Below are 21,319 nucleotides of genomic sequence, written 5' to 3'. Positions count from 1 at the left end.
GATATAAAAGAATGTTCCAGGAAAAGTTGTAGGCATGAGGTGTGGTGACAAGCGCCTGGGGTGGGGGAGGGGCACAGAAGGGAGAGAGCAGTCCTAGGAGGACAGGTGAGGCAGAGAATTGATTCAGAGCTGGGAAGCCGGAAATACAAAGTCTCCACAGGATCCTAGGTGACCCTGTGCACTTAAGGGGAGTGGGGGACCCGGAGGCACATCCACGTGGCAAATGCTTGGGTTCCACAAGAAAAACAAAAGCTTCCCTCTCAAAGGTTCACGGCACCCCTGCACAAAAATACAAGAATGCTCTGTGAAAACAGTGCCCATGCACAGCGCAGATGGCAGTCCTCACCCAACTGCTGGAAACAGCCAGAATCCAACACAACAGCAACAAGGCATTGCCACTTCCTGTAGTACCTTCTGACCCCCGGCCCCAGAGATCCAGCTAGACCAGCAACCTATGCAGATCCTATTCTCATTTTTCAGTACTTGAGCTTTCCAAGACGTGAGTTCAGGATTTACATGAGGTACCTGCTGCTGTCTTCCTGATTGGTTTGCAGAGTCTGAGGCTTTACACTGGTGTCTTCTTGAGGACGTAAATGGATCATCTCTTTGGGTTTCCCATCTGTATTCTTGTTAATGGGCAGAAGAGGAAAAATAGGAAAATAGCTTAATTATATACATTTCAGTCTTGGAAGAAATTTGTCAGTGGCCTTCACTTTGAAATTTAGGGCAGACTTTGCCTAAGTTTCTGAAATCTTTGTGAGATACGTAAAAGGAAAACATAACCAGTTCCCACCTTTCAAGACTAAGTCAAAACTTGAAGGAGAAAAAGCTATGAAAACCACCCTGTACATTGTGTCAGAAGAGCCTGAATTCTTACAGAGAAGTGTCCCTGCCTAAAGCAACACTTCCTTCCAAAGCAGCTCTGACTGGCAAGTAACCCTTTACCACCTGATTGTGGCATTGAAGCCTCTCAAGGTCAGGGGCCCTGCACAGTGGGTCTGACTCAAAGCTTCCTCTTCTGCTTTAGTGAAGGTAGAAGTTCTGTGTTCTGTCCAATTAACATCCACAGTTTGGAGAGCAGCAGTCCTTGTCATGAAGCATAGGAAGACTGACAGTATTTCTAAGGATTTAATGCTTTGAGATGCCAGTAACGATCACGTGTGAAGAATGATAGCTCACATTTTCTGACCTTCATCCTAAGCGAGGCACTCTGTTAAGTGAGCTTGGAACTACTGTCCCTATTTTACAGACAAGGAAAATGAAGTTCAGAGAAGGGAAGTGTCTCCCTGGGGGTTTCATAGCCAGTAGGTGGGATGAACACAGCTCTCACTGCTCACAAGTCTTGGGATCTCATGTGGTGTGCTGCTCTGCCTCTTCAAGGGCTAAGTAAGCACCTCCCTGACAGAAATTAAATGAGACATGATGCAATCCTGGTACCTTTAGGTTTCGAGTATGTGTTGGTATTAGGGATTTCAGGGTGGAAGCACAGTTAAGTCACTTGGCCACTTGCCAGTACTTCTTTACTCAGTTACTCTTTATCCTTTCTTAGAAATTACAAGGAGGGCATCCCTTGAGACAAAGAGCAAGAGTGAATCAGGAGCCAAAGTTTTCAGAGGGCGAGGAAGGGCAACTTGAGATCCTTGCATGAGGAAGAGCAGAGGGTTGTACCAACAAGTGTTCCAGAGCAGCTTCCAAGGCACAATGACTAAGTGGTTATCTGAGGAATGACCTAGAAGAGGTCCTGGATGATAGGTAGTAGAAAATACAACCTTAGTGTATGCTGAATGAGTAGCTATCCAATTGAATGATGGTGGTTATGAGATAACAGAAAATATGTATTGTTTTTTTTCTTTCAGTACCTGGCACAGGTCTCTGAGATGCTTATATAATTTTAAGTATCACTTGAAAAAAATGTTATTATCCTATATATTTCTTTTAGTGTGAATACTTCTCTATAATATACATCAAGGGTATTTTTTATAATTACAATTTATTACATCTGTTTATGTAGTGGGTTTTTTTTTTGAGGTTTATTTTAATTTCTCTTTGGCTTTCAAGAGGAGGCAGGTACAGTTGTAGACATTTTCTAGGACAATATGGCTATGCTTACCATTTATTGCGCTTTACAATTATCCAATAAGAGCCAATGACAGATGAAAGAAAGAAGATCACGCCAAAGATAATACCTAGGCAGTAAAACAGGGTCATTGAATGCACAGAAAATATAACCCATACGTTTTAAACTCTAAACATCTAGTCCCCTCAAAGTTGCCAGTGAGTTCTTTAAATGCAATTATAAATTATACTCTTAAGAAACATCTCACAATGGGGCGCCTGGGTGGCTCAGAGGGTTAAGCCTCTTCCTTCAGCTTGGGTCATTGTCTCAGGGTCCTGGGATCAAGCCCCACATCAGGCTCTCTGCTCAGCAGGGAGCCTGCTCCCCACCACCCCTTGCCCCCACCTGCCTCTGCCTACTTGTGATCTCTGTCTGTCGAATAAATAAATAAAATCTTAAAAAAAAAAAAAAAAACACCTCACACAGGCTTATCTTTAGGAGTTTTCCTCAACTCCTGGTTTAATCTAGCGAGTTAGTCTTAGGGTCAGAGTCACTGATAAAGTGTGAGCAGGCCAGTCTGTAACCTTTAGTCCACAGCAGCCATTCAACAGCTTGGTAACAACAGCCCTGGAGCTCCGGCGCTTAAGGGCCCTGTGCTCCCGCCTTGTGTAAGGCCCAGGGAGGAGCTGTCCTCCGCCACAGAGTCTGCCACCAAACCACTCCTCTTAAATGGGCTAAGGAAGTTCGTCTTTGTGGCTTCCAGTTTGTGGGAGTGGGCATGATACCATCCTGAGGAAACCTCCTGGGTTATAAACCAAAGAGGAAGTAGGGCTCTCCAGCTACCAACACGAAGGATGATTATTCAGTTGTAATGCTTTAAAGCCAGTATAGAACCTTCCCTCAAGGACACTCACTCTGTATGCCTGTGAGGATACCAGTCTTGCCACACTGTGGCCTGAATTTTGACTTACTTTCCTTCTAACCGAAACTGTAATGTAGGAGACACAGATCTCTCCTTTTAGGTTTCACCCATGTAAGAACATACTTACTGTTCAGGGTGCCAGAGCTCCTCATCCAGCCCTTCCCAAAACTTACCGACTATGAGAGCACTTGTGCCTGAGGGGAAGACAAAAGCAGGACAGTGTCAGTCTGGCCCACAGCATGACCAACAGGAGATCAATCACTGACGATTCATCCTGATTTTTTCAGCATACAGTCTAATCTTTTTCTAGTATAAAAAGCCATTGGTTTCCTTCATATAACTTCATTTTATCTTGTACAGTGAGCAAAGAGTGTGTTTTTTTTTCTTTTTAACTTAAAATTTTATCATAAAACAATTACAGAAGAGAGTTTATAAAACAGCATAAATGAAAAATATCACAGAGGATTGTACTACCCTGAAAAATCCTTTACTAGGTAAAATTGTCCTAAAATTGTGGTGTACATTTTTCTAGCTTCCTAGGCTGACTATGTCTGCCTAACTGATTTTTTTCTACATTCGCCTCCAGAAAGCTGTTTCTGGAAGCTTATGATTTCAGGATGCCTCTAGTAGGTCTTCAGGGACTAGAGAGCCTCAAATCAATCTTACTGTTCTAGGGCTTCTGTCTCTTTCAAACCTGTTGGCTCTAAAAAGAATCATTAGAATGACAGACAAGGGTGCAAATCTGAGTGGTTCCGTCAGTTTAGCATCTTCCTTTATTTCAAATGTTGATCCCCCAGGGTCCCAGGATTGAACCTGGTATAGGGCTCCCTGCTCATTGGGGAGTCCGCTTCTCCCTTTGCCCCTCCCACTGCTCATGCTTCCCCACCACTCTCAAATAAATAAAATCTTTAAAAGAAAATGAAGAAGAAGATAGTGCAAGTCCTTGGAGTCAGATTGGCTCGGTTAAAAATCAGTTTTACTACCAAATAGCCATATATTTTCCATGTTCATTGATTTTTCTGTATCTCATTTATCCTACCTGTGTATTAGAGATCACAGTACATCTAACTCATAAGAGCATTTATTCCCTAAATATTTATTGAGAACATATGAGCTTTTTAATTCTGGGTACTGGGGACACAAGTGAAATAGACAAAAATCCCTGCCCTCATGGAGCTTTTATATATCTCTATATATGCTTAATTATAATCATTAACCTGCTCAAGAGCTCACAGAATTAAAAAAACAAATGGACTCAGAGAAAAAAAGGACTCAGAGAAGCCTTTGTCATAAAGGAAGCGGATGGATATTAGTTCTTGTTTACCGCTCCTAATATATGTATCTTTTTCTTCATCGCAGATGTAATAGTATCCAAATAATACAGAAATATGTGAAGTAAAAATAAGAGTCCCTGTAATTTTTCTCCTATACTGTTAAGAATTTGGCTTACAACTAGATGTCCATCAACTGATGAATGGATAAAGAAAATGTGGTATATATATATATATACATATATATATATGTATATATATATAAATTCTGGCTATAATCAGTATTCATTGAGGAAGCATCAAGTAATTCCTTGTCTTTTTTTTTTTTTTAATTTCTTCTTTGCTGGTGTTCTCTGGAGAGCAAAATTGCTTTGGCTGAGAACATTGTATATATATATATATATATATATATACAATGGAATATTATGCAGAAAAATGAAATCTTTCCATTTGTAATGACATGGATGGAAATAGAGGGTATTATGCTGAGCGAAATAAGTCAATCAGAGAAAGACGATTATCATATGATCTCACTGATATGAGGAGTTAGAGGCAGGTTGGGGGGTCATGGGCAAAGGGAGGGAAAAATGAAGCAAGATAAAACCAGAGAGGGAGGAAAAACCATAAAAGAGTCTTTTTAAAAAAATTTTATTTATTTATTTATTTGACAGATAGAGAGAGATCACAGTAGGCAGAGAGGCAGGCAGAGAGAGAGAGGAGGAAGCAGGCTCCCTGCTGAGCAGAGAGCCTAATGCGGGGCTCGATCCCAGGACCCAGGGATCATGACCTGAGCTGAAGGCAGAGGCGTAACCCACTGAGCCACCCAGGCGCTCCCATGAAATACTCTTAATCTCAGGAAACAAACTGGGAATTGCTGGGGTGGAAGGGGCGGAGTGGCTGGGTGATGGACACTGGGGAGGGCATGTGCTATGGTGAACGGCATGAACTGTGAAAGACTAAGGAATCACAGACCTGTATCCCCAAAACAAAAAATACACTGTATGTTAATTAAAAGAAAAAGGATTTGGCTCGTAACTCATTTAGTGGACTTCTCTTCCTAGAACATCTGTGAAATGAAGTCTCAGCATGTAATAAGCCAAAAATTCTGGCTATAATCAGTATTCATTGAGGAAGCATCAAGTGATTCCTTGTCTTTTTTTTTTTTTTTTTTAATTTCTTCTTTGCTGGTGTTCTCTGGAGAGCAAAATTGCTTTGGCTGAGAACTACTGATTTGTTTTTGTTTGTTTGTTTGTTTGTTTTATAATATCCTGAAATGTTCTGTACATTCCTTTCTGGAACATATTCCTGTGATCTAAGTTTTTATGTATTTATAGCATCTTTCTCTCTAGCTAATACTTCAACAGTGGAACGAAGTATTCAATATATGTCAGCTTGTACGATCATCGCAACTACCACTTGTGTGTGCGTGAGAACACTATTAACCCTTCATTATATCTGCACAGAGATCTCATCTGGCTAATGTCTTCAAATTTACTTTTCCAAGTATGTAACTTTGAAGACAAGTTTGTTGACATTTTATGATTTTCTCTATGCTATCAGAAAGCTCAAAACGTTGCCCTTCCTTTAGGTGTTTCATAAATATTCTTATATTTCACCTTAGCTTTTCTATGTTCACTTTTTAAACTTCTCTTTATTCCATCTGGTATTTATTATAAGATAAAAAGAAAGGGTCAGGGCACCCGGGTGGCTCAGTGGGTTAAGGCCTCTGCCTTTGGCTCAGGTCATGATCCCAGGGTCCTGGGAAGGACTTCTCTGCTCGGGCTCTCTGCTCAGTGAGGATCCTGGTTCCCCCTCTCTCTCTGCCTGCCTTTCTGCCTACTCGTGATCTCTGTCAAATAAATAAATAAAATCTTTAAAAAAAATTTCTTCAGTGCTACCTTATAGCATTTGCTCATCTTTTCCTTTCCCCTGGTTTGATGTCTGTTATTATGTTTTATCTGCAAGATAACTTTATTTTATTAATATCTCCTTGTTCCATTTACTTATGAAAGTAAGTTTATTTTTTGTGTTGGCATAAAGTAATTCAGATATTGTGGCTTTCTATTTTCTTTTACTATCTGGTACGGTTACTCTTCCAATTATGTGCATTTTCTCTCTCTCTCAGACACATCTTCAGAATTCTCTAAAGACATGCAGTTGGTTCAACAGTGAGATTTTTGCCAAAGAAGTAAATATAATTTGACACTAAGGGAGTGTCAAATTTATAACTTGGAAATATTATGTGAGTCAGCTTAGTGAACATATTTAAGGGATTAACTATAAAAAATAGATCTTGAACAATCTTAGTATTCAATCATGTATTATAACAAAGAGTTATAAGAGGTGTGGAGGGTTCACATAAATTTTGATTAACGATGATTGTACACTGTTAATTTTGCTCAATAGCATCTTCATGTGCACAAGTTTAGGATTTAGGGTTTTCTTTTTTTTTTTTTTTTTTTTTTTAAGATTTTATTTATTTATTTGACAGAGAGAGATCACAAGCAGGCAGAGAGGCAGGCAGAGAGAGAGAGAAGGAAGCAGGCTCCCTGCTGAGCAGAGAGCCCGATGCGGGGCTCGATCCCAGGACCCTGCGATCATGACCTGAGCCGAAGGCAGCGGCTTAACCCACTGAGCCACCCAGGCGCCCCGGATTTAGGGTTTTCTATCTTATATCACTCTCTAGTTGTTAGCAGAGGGGTACTCTTCTACTGAGCTCAATGATACATGATTTTTTAAAATTAACTAATTTATAAAATTTGAATTAAATTTAGTTAGCATATAGTGTGTTCTTAGCTTCAGGGGTAGAGTTTCGGGATTCATCAGTTCTATACAACACCCAGTGATCATTACCCCAGGTGCCTTCCTTAATGCCCATCACCCAGGTACCCCATCCCCCCACCTGCCTCCCCTCCAGCAACCCTCAATTTGTTCCCTATAATTAAGAGTCTCTTCCTGGCCTCCCTTTCCATTTTTAACTTATTTTATTTTTCTTTCTCTTCCCCTCTGTTCATCTGTTTTGTTCTTCAATGAATAAAGAAGATGTGGTATACACACACACACACACACACACACACACACACACAATGGATTATCACTCAGCTGTCAAAAGAATGAAATCTTGTCCTTTGCAATGACGTGGATGGAACTTTAGGTATTATGCTAAACGAAATAAGTCAGTCAAAGAAAGACAAATACCATTTGGTTCCACTCATGGGTGCAATTTAAGATACATGATTTCTAAATCTGCTCTCTCCAGCTCTACCAGCTTAAAATCCTGCATACCAGTGAGGGACACCAAACATCTTGTCTCTGCACCTTGGAAAGTGCTCTCTTACTCATGTTAGAATATTCTTGAAGGCCTGCACTACTACTGACGTGCTCCTGATGTTTAAGGCCCCTGGGCTATAAACAAATCATTACTGTGCCCTGCAATCAACAATAGAGTAATATACACAAAAAAGGTTCAGAGGGGTTCCTGAGGAGAGGTGGATAGGTTGAGCAGTGTGAGAAGAGCCGAGGCTTGCCTTACTTTCATTGCAAGGGCTTTCTGGGAAGAATTAGGAGCTCCTGTCTTACTCCTTAGCTCTTAGCAGATGTTATAAACATCATATCACATTCAGTGACAGTATTGCAGAATGAACGAATAGTAACCATGACTAAGGAAGGACCTACATTTCTTGCAGCTCCATTTACTAGATGTGCATATGGCCAGAGGAGGGTTCCATGTGTTGTCTGCCTGGCATTGGCTCTGGGGCTGCCTTTCAGAGTATACCCATTCTCACACTCGAAAGTTATCTTATCTCCATAGTGATACACTTTTCTCATTTCCAGCTCCTTCCGGATTCCATTCATAAACTCTGGGATGATACATTTTACCTCTGAAATTAGAAAAATCAGACAGAAATTGACATTTTATTGTAAATTGTTAATTGAAACCGACATAGTGGAGAGATCTATGACCCCAAACTGCTTTGCCTTCAGCAAAGATGTCATATTTTCAGTCAGGAACTATTGACACCCACTCAACATCTTAGGATTTTAAGTTCTCTGACTTTCATTTCTTGGGTAAAGTAAGAGAATATGGAATGTATTATGCATCCACCTTTAATTATTGATACCTCTGCAACTGGGGAAAGATTGGGAGATATGATCACCATGTTCTAACACTGGATCCACTTTGGTCACCCCATAAGGAAACAGGAATATCACATTAACTCTCCCTTGGTATACAGTACATACTCGTATTTTGCTTCTTGATTAAATGCATGTTTCTGGCTCATTTCTATGCATAGAACAAAGAAGCTAGTAAATCATGATTCTAAATTCAAAACATATTTTTTCTACTTTATTTTACCTTATTTAGCTTATTCTTTATTTTGCTTTTTTTTTTTCTGCCCAGCTATCGATACCTTCTTTAACTTCAAGCAAAGCCTGCTTTTTCATTGTAATTATTCAAACATGAGGCTAAATTATTCTTTTCTGTATAGGAGCCAAGAAGATAAAGTGGTATTTTCCAAAGTATGGTCTGTGGTCTTCTTACTTCAGAATATGCTGATGGGTTTGTTAAAAGTAGACCAAACTCCAGTTTAAAATGTCAGAATCAGAGTTCTTAGGAATGACACTTGAGATCCTAATCTTAAGGTTCCTGGCTGATTTTGCTCGTGCTAAAGACCTAGAATGACTGCTATAAAGCACGTTCAAAGAGGGCAGTTATTAAGACAAAATGAATTTTACTTGAAAGCAGCTGCCAAGAAAATAGAATATTACCCTTTTATTTTCAGGAGAAGAACCTTCCTAGAGTCTTGATTTGAATACGTAATCTTTGAAGTATTCGCTGACCCTCCCTACTTCTCCGTGCAACTAAAGCAAGGAGGGGTGAGCGTTCCTATTTCTGCAGAGACACAGGGACTCCACAGTATATGCACTCCATTCTTGTAAATAAATACAGCAGGGCTATTTACACCTCTGTAGAGGACCTCATTTTCTTTCTCTAAAATCAGAGTGTGGCTAGCCAAGGACTTCTGAGACTTTTCGGTTGTGGAGCGCCCTCTGGCCCTATAACCACCATTGCAGCCATAGGACTAACTGCTTCTTTACATTTGAAACCCAGGCATGCCTGAAATCCCTCCTACCTCACCCCTGCTTTCAGTTTTCTAAAAATAAAAGAAGGGGGACAAAAAGCAGATTGCTAACTTACTGCTGTGCAAAGTCAAAAGAACCGCATTTGAAAGGAGACAGAATACAGTGCAGTGTTTAAAAGCATGGGGGGTACCTTGGTGGCTCAGTGGGTTAAAGCCTCTATGTTTGACTCAGGTCATGATCCCAGGATCCTGGGATCGAGCCCCAGCATCAGGCTCTCTGCTCGGCAGGGAGCCTGCCTCTCTCTCTCTCCTGGGCCTGCCTCTCTGCCTACCTGTGATTTCTGTCTGTCAAATAAATAAATAAAATCTTAAAAATAAATAAATAAATAAAAGCATGGGTGGGGCAGTGGCCCAACACAGGCACCACCATCCATTAGCTGCATACCATGGACTAGTTACTGGGTCTCTCTCTCAATTTCCTCTTCTGTAGAATAATAGCAAGAATAATCCCACCTCATCAGATTCCTTGCGAGATTAACACGAATAATTTTTATTAAGGACCTCAGTACCATGCTTAATCACAGAATATTTTTGATCCCAAATTTTGTAGATTTAAAGAATATTAACAACAAAAGATTTTAAGTCTATGCAAACACAGACAAGAACAAAGGCAGTAATTCCTGGCACTTGCTCTAGGGAAGAGATGAAATAAGCACTTCTCCTTTGGTCTTGGAAGTTATAATAAGGACCCATATTCAGTCATTCCAGGAATTAATTGCTCTCAACCTTGCTCCATGCTTCAATTTTCCTTACAAAAAAAAGTGTACTTCTAGTCTCTTATTTAAGGTATTGGTGAGGACCACTTGTGACTCTCTGAGATCCTTCAGAGCTAAGATATATTATTAGTTAAAAGCCCACAAATCATTTTAAATTGGTGTTTGATGTCTACCGTATTACTGGAAATTCCATCAGTTCGTTCTACTACTTTGGTAGAACTAAGAGTCCTTGGGTAGCCTCCTTCCCATCTTCCCCCCTCCCCCTACTTTTCTCCCCCCTCTATTGACACTCATTTCACAATCTTCTCAGAAAGATATCTCAATCTTATCAGCCCCATGCATCCATTTTCCATTAAAAAACCCAACAAGAATAATAAATACCTTTGCAAAAATGATCAAATTGGCTCCAGGTTCCCTGGTTTGTGCAGAATATGAAGGCTCTTCCCACCAACAAGTAGCCTGGGTACAAGTGTAGTTGACAGTCATTCCAGGAAGATATGGAGATGCAGGTCTTTCAAGGTAATACCCATTGTAGATCTTGGGCAGATGGGGGCATTCTAAGAACAAGATCCCCCCAAAACACAAGAAAAGACACTCACTTAAACAAAGAAGTACAAATATGCCAACATATCCAATAGCATGTTTGACTCTTAGAGACACAGGAAGACCCAAAGCAGGCACTCCTTATTTCCCAATCAGTGGGAAAACTGATTCTTTAAATGTAGACCTTCAGCCTGTAAAGAGGACCACCTGTATTCTCTTCCTGCAAACTGCATCAGATGGGAGGACCACCGGGGTCTGCAAAGGACCACTTTGGTGCTACCTGTCCCCACTGGTGCACAGAGCTGTTTCAAGGACAAGGAGAGCCATTTAATGCCAGACTAATATGTAAAAGGAAGGAGCTTCCAAGAGCACAGCCTTGAACGCCACTTCTCTAGGATGCCTTGAGTGCCTGTTGCTAAACACGAGAGACGAAGGGTCAACAAAATGCAGTCACAGACTGAGCAGAACACTTAGGAGGAACAAAAGCAATACAAATGCCTGCCTTGGAGCTTCTTTAGTTGTTTCCATCACATCAAATCTAAAGTAAAATACATGTGCTTTTTTGCTCTGCACACCCATCTATCCAATAGAAATACAGCTGGTTGGGGGTGGGGGGGGCGCCTGGGTGGCTCAGTGGGTTAAAGCCTCTGTCTTCCGCTCAGGTCATGATCCCAGGGTCCTGGGATCAAGCCCCATATCGGGCTCTCTGCTCCGTGGAGAGCCTGCTTCCTCCTGTCTCTCTGCCTGTCTCTCTGCCTGCCTCTCTGCCTACTTGTCATCTCTGTCTATCAAATAAATAAAATCTTTAATAAAGAAATACAGCTGGGTTTTTTTGTGTGTTTTTTTTGTTTGTTTGTTTGTTTGTTTTTTTAAAGTAGGCTCCATGCCCATTAGGGAGCTCAGTGTGCTGCTGAAGCCACAACCCTGAGATCCAGACCTGAGGTCAAGAATCAGCTGAAACAAGATGGGATTGGGAGGGAGACAAACCATAAGTGACTCTTAATCTCACAAAACAAACTGAGGGTTGCTGGGGGGAGGGGGTTTGGGAGAAGGGGGTGGGATTATGGACATTGGGGAGGGTATGTGCTTTGGTGAGTGCTGTGAAGTGTGTAAACCTGGTGATTCACAGACCTGTACCCCTGGGGATAAAAATATATGTTATAAAAAAATAAAAAATTAATGAAAAAAAAAAAAAAAAAAAAAGAATCAGCTGCTCCACCAACTGAGTGACACAGGTGCTCCGAAATACAACTTGTAATAGAGACAGAGTGTTTTCTTTGGCATTTGTTTTTAGTGCTTGAAAATAGTCTCTGTAAAGTCTGGGCCTCACTGATTCTTCCCACTATCTTCCTCCTTCTCTTGTTACTATCTCACACTCCTCACCCCAGCAGGAAGGGCCATCAGAGGACCAGCAATTGGGACACAACAAGGCACATCTAGAACCCAGCTTCCATTCTCCCAGTAGGTAATTCTGTGTGCCTTACTTTTGTAAGAAAGCCACGTTCCCAAGCCAAAATGACTGTTCCCATAGAAACAGGGAGGTTCTCACCCAGATATTCTGAGCTAGATGGGACATAGGGAAATATGTATGCACTGACCTGTAGAACCAGCAAGTTCACAGTAAGGGGCAGGGCCGCTCCAATCCCGTCCCCTTCATCGTCACTTGTGCAGCAGAGGGTGCTCTCCCCAATGAGGCTGAAGTTCATCCCTCTGGCTGGGTGGTGGTCACACGTGTAAGTAATTTCCTTTCCATAGGGAAAGTCTCCCTGAGAAGGTCCGGTGTGCTGCCCATTAAGGATAGAGGGAGGATTTGGACAGAAGATTTCTGGAAAGAAAGCAAGAGCTTTAGTTTCCATTAGCATTTCAATCAACATGATCCTACCTCCATGGTATCCTGGGACTGTATTTTTGCAATGGGAACACAACTATGGTGGGTGGATTTAAATATGTAAGACTTTGTCTTTCAGAGAAGTAACTAACTGAAGTTGAGACTTTAATTTCAGTTCATTGTAAAAGTCCAAGACCCTCCAGGTAGCTAAGATTCGATTGGAAAGATAACTAATTTGTTTTTTAGCAACTGTTGTTTGCCTGCTTGATGTCTGACTTAAAGACAGTCCTGGGTTGACACTGGGGGTATAAGACAGATGAGGTTGGCCCTCAAAGATCTGAAGTTGCGAAGAAATCTTAGTGAATCTTTATTAAACATAGACTATCCTTTTCAGTAGATGTGTTTCTTGATGATTCATGACCATCATCATCTGTATCAATACCAAATACACAATAGTGTCTTCAGAATACAGTGATTCCTATTGGGTTCTTCAGAGCCAGATTAAGGCTCTAGGAGCCTTTTCTTTTGTGTTTTTCTTTCTTCCAAGTGACCGGCTGTCATTTCTTTCTGCTTTTAGTCTGTTCCTAGCAGTTCTCTCCCGAAAACTAATTTGATGCTTTGAATCTGATATGAATTTAGGAATAGATACCCAAGCCTGTCAGAATTGTGTGAATAAACAAAGTGAAGGCCTTCATACAACGAACAGTGATTGACTTCTCGTATCTTGATTTTATCTGTTTGTATTTATCGAAAGCTTACTTAAGTATTTACCTTCAGATTTATATGTCTCAGGAAGGTAGAGTTTTTTGATATCTGAGTTTTACTCGGGTTGGATGTTCTTATGAAGTTCCATCACAATCCCATAAGATGTCCTAATAGTTTTCTAGCAGGATATTTTAACAGAATCCAGATTAAAAGGGTGTTTCGCAACTGAACGAATGTGGTTCTATACATTATATTTCTATGCACCTGTGCTTCAAAAAGTAAGTAGATAGAATCTTGGAGGCTGCTGTGGATCCAAGGGATAATATAATATATAATTATATACATACCCAACATTGGATTATTAAATCTATTAGGGAAATATGCAGGGATCTAAAGGGAGAAATAGACAACTGTACAATACTAGTAGAGCACTTCAGGTCTTCTCTATGAGCAATAGATAGATCAGAGAGAAAATTAACAAGGGAACATTGGACTTGAACCATAATCTCAAATAAATGGACTTGACAGATAGATATAGAACATTCTATCCATCAGCAGCAGAATATACATTCTTCCTGATTGCACACAAAATATTTTCCAAGATCACATGATAGGGCATGAAACAAATCTCAGCAAATTTAAGATGACTGAATTTAAGATAACTATTTCTTTTCTGACCTCAATAGACATTTTTTTTTTCTAGAAATCTACAACATGAGGAAACTGGAAAATCTATGTGGAAACTAAAAACTATGTGGAAACCAAACAACTCACTTCTGAACGACAAATGAATCAAAGAAGAAATTAAAAAGGAAATAGAAAAATTATCACAAGATAAATAAAAATGGAAATAATAACATATCAAATCTTATGGGATGCCACAAAGGCAGGTCTGAGAGGAAAGTTTATAGTGATAAATGCATATATTAAGAAATTGGAAAGATCTCAAACAACCTAACTTTACACTTCAAGGAACCAGAGAAAGAAGAATGGATTAAGGCCAAAGTTATCAGATGGAAGGAAACAATAAAGATCAGAGTGTAAATAAATGAAATAGAGAACAGAAAACTAATAGACAATATCAACAAAACTAAAAGCTGGTTTTATATAAAGACAAACAAAACCGACAGACTTTTAGGCAGACTAACTAAAAGGGAGAGAGAAGACTAAAATAAAATTAGAAATGAAAAAGGAGACATTACAACAAAAATATATAGGACCATAAGACTACTATTAGCAATTATAGGTCAACAAATTAGATAATCTAGAAGAAATGGATAAGTTTCTAGGAACATAAAACCTACCAAGACCATTTCAGAAAGACATAGAAAATCTAGGGATGCCTGGGGGGCTCAGTTGGTTAAGCATCTGTCTTTAGCTCAGGTCATGATCCCAGGGTCCTGGGATTGAGCCCCCTTGGTGGGCTTCTTGCTCAGTGGGGAGCCTGCTTCTCCCTCTCCCTCTGCCTGCTGCTCTCCCTGCTTGTGCTCTCTCTCTCTCAAATGCATAATTAAAATCTTTTTTAAAAATCTGAAGGGACCAGTAACTAGCAAAGAGATAGACACAGTAATCAAAAACCTCCCAACATTGAAAATTCTAGGGCTGATAGTTTTACTGATGAATTCTACCAACATTCAAAGAAAAATTAATACCAACCTCTCTCAAACCTTTCCAAACAACTGTAGAGATGAGAATGTGTCTAAATGTATTCTATGAGACAAGCATTAGATTGTCCAGACACCAATGCCTGATTGGGACACCAGAAGAAAAGTCAACTATAGAAAAATATCCCTGATGATATAGAGGCAAAGTTCTCAACAAAATATTAGGAAGCCCAATTCAAGAACACATTCAGAGGTTTATACACTATGACCAAGGGGGATTTATCCTTGGGATGCAAGGATGTTTCAACATACACAAATCAATAAATACAACACATCCCATTGATAAAATGAAAAATTTTAAATCATAGGATCATCTCAATAGATGCAGAAAAGAGCATTTGACAAAATACAACATTCTTCATGATAAAAGCCTTTGGCAGATTGGGTATAGAAGGAACATACCATAATGTAATAAAGGTCATATGTGACAAATCCATGCCTAACATTATATTCAAGAGAGAAAAATGGAAAGTTTTTTCCTCTAAGATCAGGAAAAGGACGAGGGTGTCCACTCTTACCACTCTTATTCAATGTGGTACTGGACATCCTGGCTAGAGCAATTAGGCAAGACAACAAAATAAAAGGCATACAAATTGAGAAAGAACAAGTAAAATGGTCACTATTTGCAAAGGTTATGATTCTGTAGAGTGAAAAATCCAAAATACTCAAACAAAAACACTTGGAACTAATCAGTGACTTCAGTAAAGTTATAGGATATGAAATCAAGATACAGTAATCAGTTGCATTTCTATACACTAAGAATGAAACATCTGGAAAAGAAATCAAGAAAACTTTCCCATTAACAATAACAACATCAAAAAGAATAAAATACTTAGGAATAAACTTAACCAAGGAAGTGAAAAATATGTACAATGAGAACTACAAGACCTGGCTGAAAGAAATCAAGACACAAATGGAAAGACAACCTGTTTTCATGGATTAGAAAAATAAATATTGTAAAAATGTCTATACCGCCTGAGCCCATGTATAAATCCACATCAAAATACCAATGGCATTCTTCCCAGAAATAGAAAAAACAATCAGAAAATTTGTCTGGAACCACCATGTAAACACAAATCAATTCCCAAAGACCTAGATTAGCCAAAGCAATTTCGATGAAAAAGAACAAAGCTGGAGGTATCATACATTCTGATTTCAAACTATACTACAAGGCTACAGTAATAAAAACAGTATAGTACTGGCACAAAATCAGATACCTAGGCCAACAAAACAGAATAGAGGGTCCAGAATGAACTTCCTGACTATACAGCCAATTAATAATTGACAAGAAAGCTAAGAGCACCACTCACAAAAATTCACCCAAAATGGATCAAAGGCTTAAATATAAGACCTGATACCATAAGACTCTCAAAAGAAAGTGAAGAGAAGCATCCTTGACATTGGTCTTAGCAATGACTTTTTGGATATGACACTAAAAGCACAAGCAACAAAAGCAAAATCAACAAATGGGACTACAAGAAACCTGAAAACTTTTACACAGCAAAAGAGACAACAAAATGAAGAGGCAACCTGTAGGATGGGAGAACATTTTGCAAGTGATATATCAGATAAGGAGTTAATCTCCAAAATGTACAAAAGACTCATACAACTCAATAACAAAACCCAAACAATCTGATTTAAAAAGGATAAAAATATACATATCTTGCTGAGCACTAGGGTATAGAATTGTTGAGTCATTCTTTTGTACACCTTAAACTGATGTAACACTGTATGCTAATTATACTTCAACAAAAAAAAATACACTTTTTTCCTAAGAAGACATAAAAATGGCCAACAGGTACATGAAGAGATGCTCAGCATCACCAGTCATCAGGGAAACGTAAATCTACACCACAATGAGGTATTACTTCATGTCCAATGGAATGGCCATCAGCAAGAAGACAAGTGTTATCAAGCGCTGCTGAGGATGTGGAAGAAGAGAACTCCTGCACACAGGTGCTGCAGCTACAATGGAAAACAGTATTGAGGACCCTAAAAAAAATTAAAAATAGTACTCGATATGATCCTGTTACCGATATGATTCCACTTCTGGGTATTTATCCCAAAGAAAATTAAAACACTAACTCAAAAATATATGGGGTGCTTGGGTGACTCAGTGGGTTAAGCCTCTGCCTTTGGCTCAGGTCATGATCCTGGCATCCTGGTATCAAGCCCAGCATCAGGCCCCCTACTCAGTGCGGAGTCCACTTCTCCCTCTCTCTCTGTGCCTTCCCCTGCTCATGCTCTCGCTCACACTCCCCCCATCTCTCAAATGAATAAACAAAGCCCCCAAAACAGTATGTACCCCATCTCATTGCAGCATTATTTACAATAGCCGAGATTTGGAAACAACTGTGTCCAACGGTAGATGAATGGATAAAGGAGATGTGGTGCCCATATACCATGGAGTATTACTCAGCCATGAGAAAGGAGGACATCCTGCCGTTTGCTACAACATGGAGAGACTTTGCGCACATTATGCTAAGTGACATCAGTCAGAGAGAGAAAGAAAGTTCTATACAGTATCACTAACACGTGGAATATAAAAAAAGAGAAACTTGTGAAAACAGAATAAAATGGTGATTACCAGGGTTTAGGGTATGGGGGGACAGGGCAGATGTTATTTAATAGTACAAATTTACAATGAGTAGTAAAGAAATCCTTAGAAGGATAATACACAGCACAGTGCACACAGACAATGTTGGATGAGGAACATCAAATGTGCTAAGAGACAGGAACTTAATTATTCTAACTACTAAAGAGAAAGGATGATTATGTTAAAGTGGTAGAACTTTTAATGATCACTACAATGGCATCATATTACAATGTATGATAGTAACAAGCTCTATGTCAAATATATTTCAAAAAAAGAAAAGGGAGAAAACAAATGTAAAAGATAAGGCATGAGAAATGAAATATTCACAGATTCAGAGGTAAATGGTAAATGATTACTATGTTCTATCATTACATGAAAGTTTTTAAATACTCATATAATTACCTACATACATGTTCACATGCACATATATGGATAACCAATACTGACTCGGTTCAATGTGTATTGACCTATAAATATAGATGTGGAAACATTTTTCATGAAAGATGTCCCCCTAGAAGACTGATATAGTAAATTGATAGAATTTTCCTAACTTGGATTTTTTTCAGAGAATTTTAAATTTTTGGTGGGTAAAGAAGGCATTTTATATATAAGCCCTTGTCCATTTCTTTGAATCTTTAAAAGCCAATGCTATCTTCTTTTTATCAATACTATCTATCTATCTATCTATCTATCTATCTATATAATATCAATATAATGAACACATTTCTTAGAGGAAATTTATAAAATATGGACAAGCAAAGAGAAGAAAATGATGATGGTCCAAAAAGAACTATTTTTAGCAACTTTATGTATATTATTTCAGATGTGTTTGTGTGCATATGGTCCTGCAGCTATGGATATATTTTCTGCAGTATCATTTTTAGTGCCTGTTAATATTTGAGCATGTAGATACATAAATATACCATCTGTTTCCACTTGGGTGAGGCAGCTCAATCTCTAATGCTCATGGTATACTTTTCTGCCTTTCTTCAAAACTTAGCATACTTATTTCTTCTATTAACTGTTTTCCAATCATGCTGAACATTTAGATTCTTAACATTTTCCACTATCCTAAATATTGTTGCATTGAGTGCCTGTGGACCAAAATCACGGGGAAATTCCATGATTATTTTCTTGGGATAAATTCTCAGATATAGAATTACTAGGTGAAAGGGCATTTACATTAAGGCTTTTGGACCTATTGCTCATGAGCCCTTCCAGAAGTTTGTGCCCACTTTCACTGTCCTCAGTTCTGTGTGTGATCCTGATTTCTTCCAGCTCGAATATTTTACCAATTTGCAATCCGTCAATCATCCGTCTGCTCAGAGCTTTGGAAGTTCACCTTATCACATCCCACTGGAAAGGTGCAAGGCCGACTAATCAAAAACAACTACAACCAGGACATGAACCTGAAGAATTTAAAGAAAGGATGAAGTGCAAAATGACCAGAGACTTGGGGCAATCACTAAGATTTATGAGATCTTGTTTCATTTTTCAGAGTGAAAATAATACGGAATGGAGTAAATCACTTCTTGGGCTTATAATGTGCTATGAAGAGGTGGCAGAGGCAAATTTCATTTTCTTCACTGTCTTTTAAATTTAGTCCCGAGGAAAATCTTTACCCTGGAGTACATTTTACTATCAAAGTAGGAAAGGAGGGCATTTTTACCCAAGTTCAGACCCACAGTTCCAGATAAATAACCTCCTAAAATAAACAAACAGCTGGAGGTCTATGCAGCCCAGGACTCCAGTTTTTGAATATCTGAGAGACTACTCTCTGCAAGATGGACCAGATTTCCTCTTTGTAACATGGGCAGATTTGGGTGGAACAGAGGGAATTATGGGAAGAAGGCCACGTCAACCCACACTCACACACAGGTGCTTCCTTATCCCAAGTGACAGTACTGCCCGACAGGAGACAAGCCGAGGAAGGGGAGCCAAGGAGTCGATACCTAGAAGCAAAGAATGGAAAAATTATACTCTACACTTATTTTCTACTTAAGTCACTATGAGAAAAGAATTGTGGATAGATGCTCCAAATTACAGGCAGATTAAAACAGGAGATGTCAATAAAGAAACCTCATTTCCATCTGAAAATTGGCCATTTCTAAGGACGACAGGTTTAATTCTCACCACTTTCATCCATGTTTCTTGCTAGTCCCTCATTACAGAATGCAGTAATGCCCTTCTTCATCAAGGGACATTTTGTACTTGTCTTTAGGGAACCTCAAGAGCTATTCTATCCATGTGCACATCCACCCAGGAAATGACAAGCTCCTTGATTAAGGGAAAATATCTTATTGAGATATTTATATTTTCTAGAACCTCACCTAGAGACTTTTAGCCACGTGGTACTTGAAAAATACCTGTTGAATGAAGGATAGGATGATGGTTTTGCTAAGATGACTCAAATGTAATAGATGGGAATACTTACCTATTGTGCCATAAAATCATTCAGTGTAGGTCACCAAGATTGGAACATTTTAGCACTTATTTTTTATTTAGTAGGTATCTATACTGTTACGGTAAGAAATGTCACAAAGGATATTCAGCTAAGGTATTCACACATTTCGTGTAGAGTAGGGTTAAACTTGATTAAGTAAAAGATAAGGGGTATAATGCAATGTCATATAATAGTGAGTAGTTACTGGAACAGCTAAGAACGTTGCTTCTTGTTTATCAAAGACGTGATCAGGGCAGTAACCATTTGTAGCAGAGTCTCCTGCTATCTCTATTATCTACTTTCTTCTTTCTCATTAGCGATGGAGCCCTGTATTTTTAACTGGGCTTTTGGGCATCTTCATTAAAGGTTCCCTAGGGTTGTGTATAGCCATGTGACTAAGTTTTAGCTACAGGGATGCACCTAGAGGGTTGGCAGAAACTTCTGGAAAGTGTCTTTAAAGGAATGGCTGTTCCTTTCCTCCATTGTTTCTCTTGGCTGGCGAGAGCTGGACCATGTGATGACACAGAGTCTCAAGTGGAAGGATCCCAGGTTTATGTGGATCACGGAGTCACCTATTAGCCCTGGGTTTGTACGTTACTGTTTTCTTGAAGGACTTCCCCTGATTCTTAAACTGAGAGGGAAGTAAACTATTATCTTGTTTAAGCCTTTTATTTTGTTTGTTCTGTCTTTTACAGCTTAATCCAATCCTAACCTATATACCAGGTCTTCCAAAAACAGTGATATAAAGGTGACAGGAACTGTGTGGTAGAGCAACGATAGTGAGTACTTTTGTAAATGGGTCGAGGTACTTATATTGAGTTTTACTTATTGTTACTTTTTTTTAATTGAGTATGTTGTAAAATCTTTTCCAGTGTGCCAACAAATATTTCAAATGCACCAACAAAATCCTCAAAATTTCTTCAAAGAGACTATTTGAGAAGCCCTACTGTATTTCCTTCTGCCTTTCTCCTATTCTACATTTAACAATTGTCTTAAAAGCACAGGATCATGGGTGTCATGACTTTTGACTATAGATATTGCTTTTAATGTGTTCACTATGACTAAGTTAGAGAATTGGAGTAAAAAATGTGAGGCAGGTTACAGTCTATGTATGGCTGTAAAAAACAGGGAATATTTTTTATTGTATTATGAGACACTAATATGCTCCAGTAGCAATTTTAATTTTTTCTGACTTGATTTCCCATCTCTCTGAAATTCTTTTACTCCAGCCTACTCCTTAGCTTCCCAGGACATTAGGAATTCAGGTGGCCTTGAAGCTAACCTCTGATCAAGAAAAGTCCTGAGATTCCTTTCCCTGTGAGCAAAATACACACTGTGCAGAAGCATGCTGACACAGACACTGGAGAGACCATTACATAAGGTCAGGGATGGGATATGTAAGGGCTGTGCTACCTCTATCCTTCCTATTTA

The 21,319-nt window shown here is 39.2% G+C and overlaps 1 protein-coding gene across 1 annotated transcript in view; it reads right to left on the bottom strand.

The window, feature by feature from the left end:
* CR1L (complement C3b/C4b receptor 1 like) overlaps nt 1-21,319 on the bottom strand; it is a gene marked incomplete at its 5' end in the record, with an annotated part of 178,044 nt that overhangs the window by 114,628 nt on the left and 42,097 nt on the right. The window contains 6 exons of the mRNA XM_082703050.1: nt 2,111-2,186; nt 3,152-3,172; nt 7,925-8,130; nt 10,491-10,666; nt 12,251-12,477; nt 19,312-19,397. Of these exons, the coding sequence (XP_082559176.1) occupies nt 12,476-12,477; nt 19,312-19,397 (88 nt within the window). The 3' untranslated portion in view covers nt 2,111-2,186; nt 3,152-3,172; nt 7,925-8,130; nt 10,491-10,666; nt 12,251-12,475. The remainder of the gene's footprint in view (nt 1-2,110; nt 2,187-3,151; nt 3,173-7,924; nt 8,131-10,490; nt 10,667-12,250; nt 12,478-19,311; nt 19,398-21,319) is intronic.

This window comes from Mustela nivalis, assembly GCF_964662115.1.
Source record: "Mustela nivalis genome assembly, chromosome: 16".
Lineage (NCBI taxonomy): Eukaryota > Metazoa > Chordata > Mammalia > Carnivora > Mustelidae > Mustela > Mustela nivalis.
Note: the sequence above shows the minus strand (reverse complement) of the source record. Positions and strands in the feature narration are given on the sequence as shown.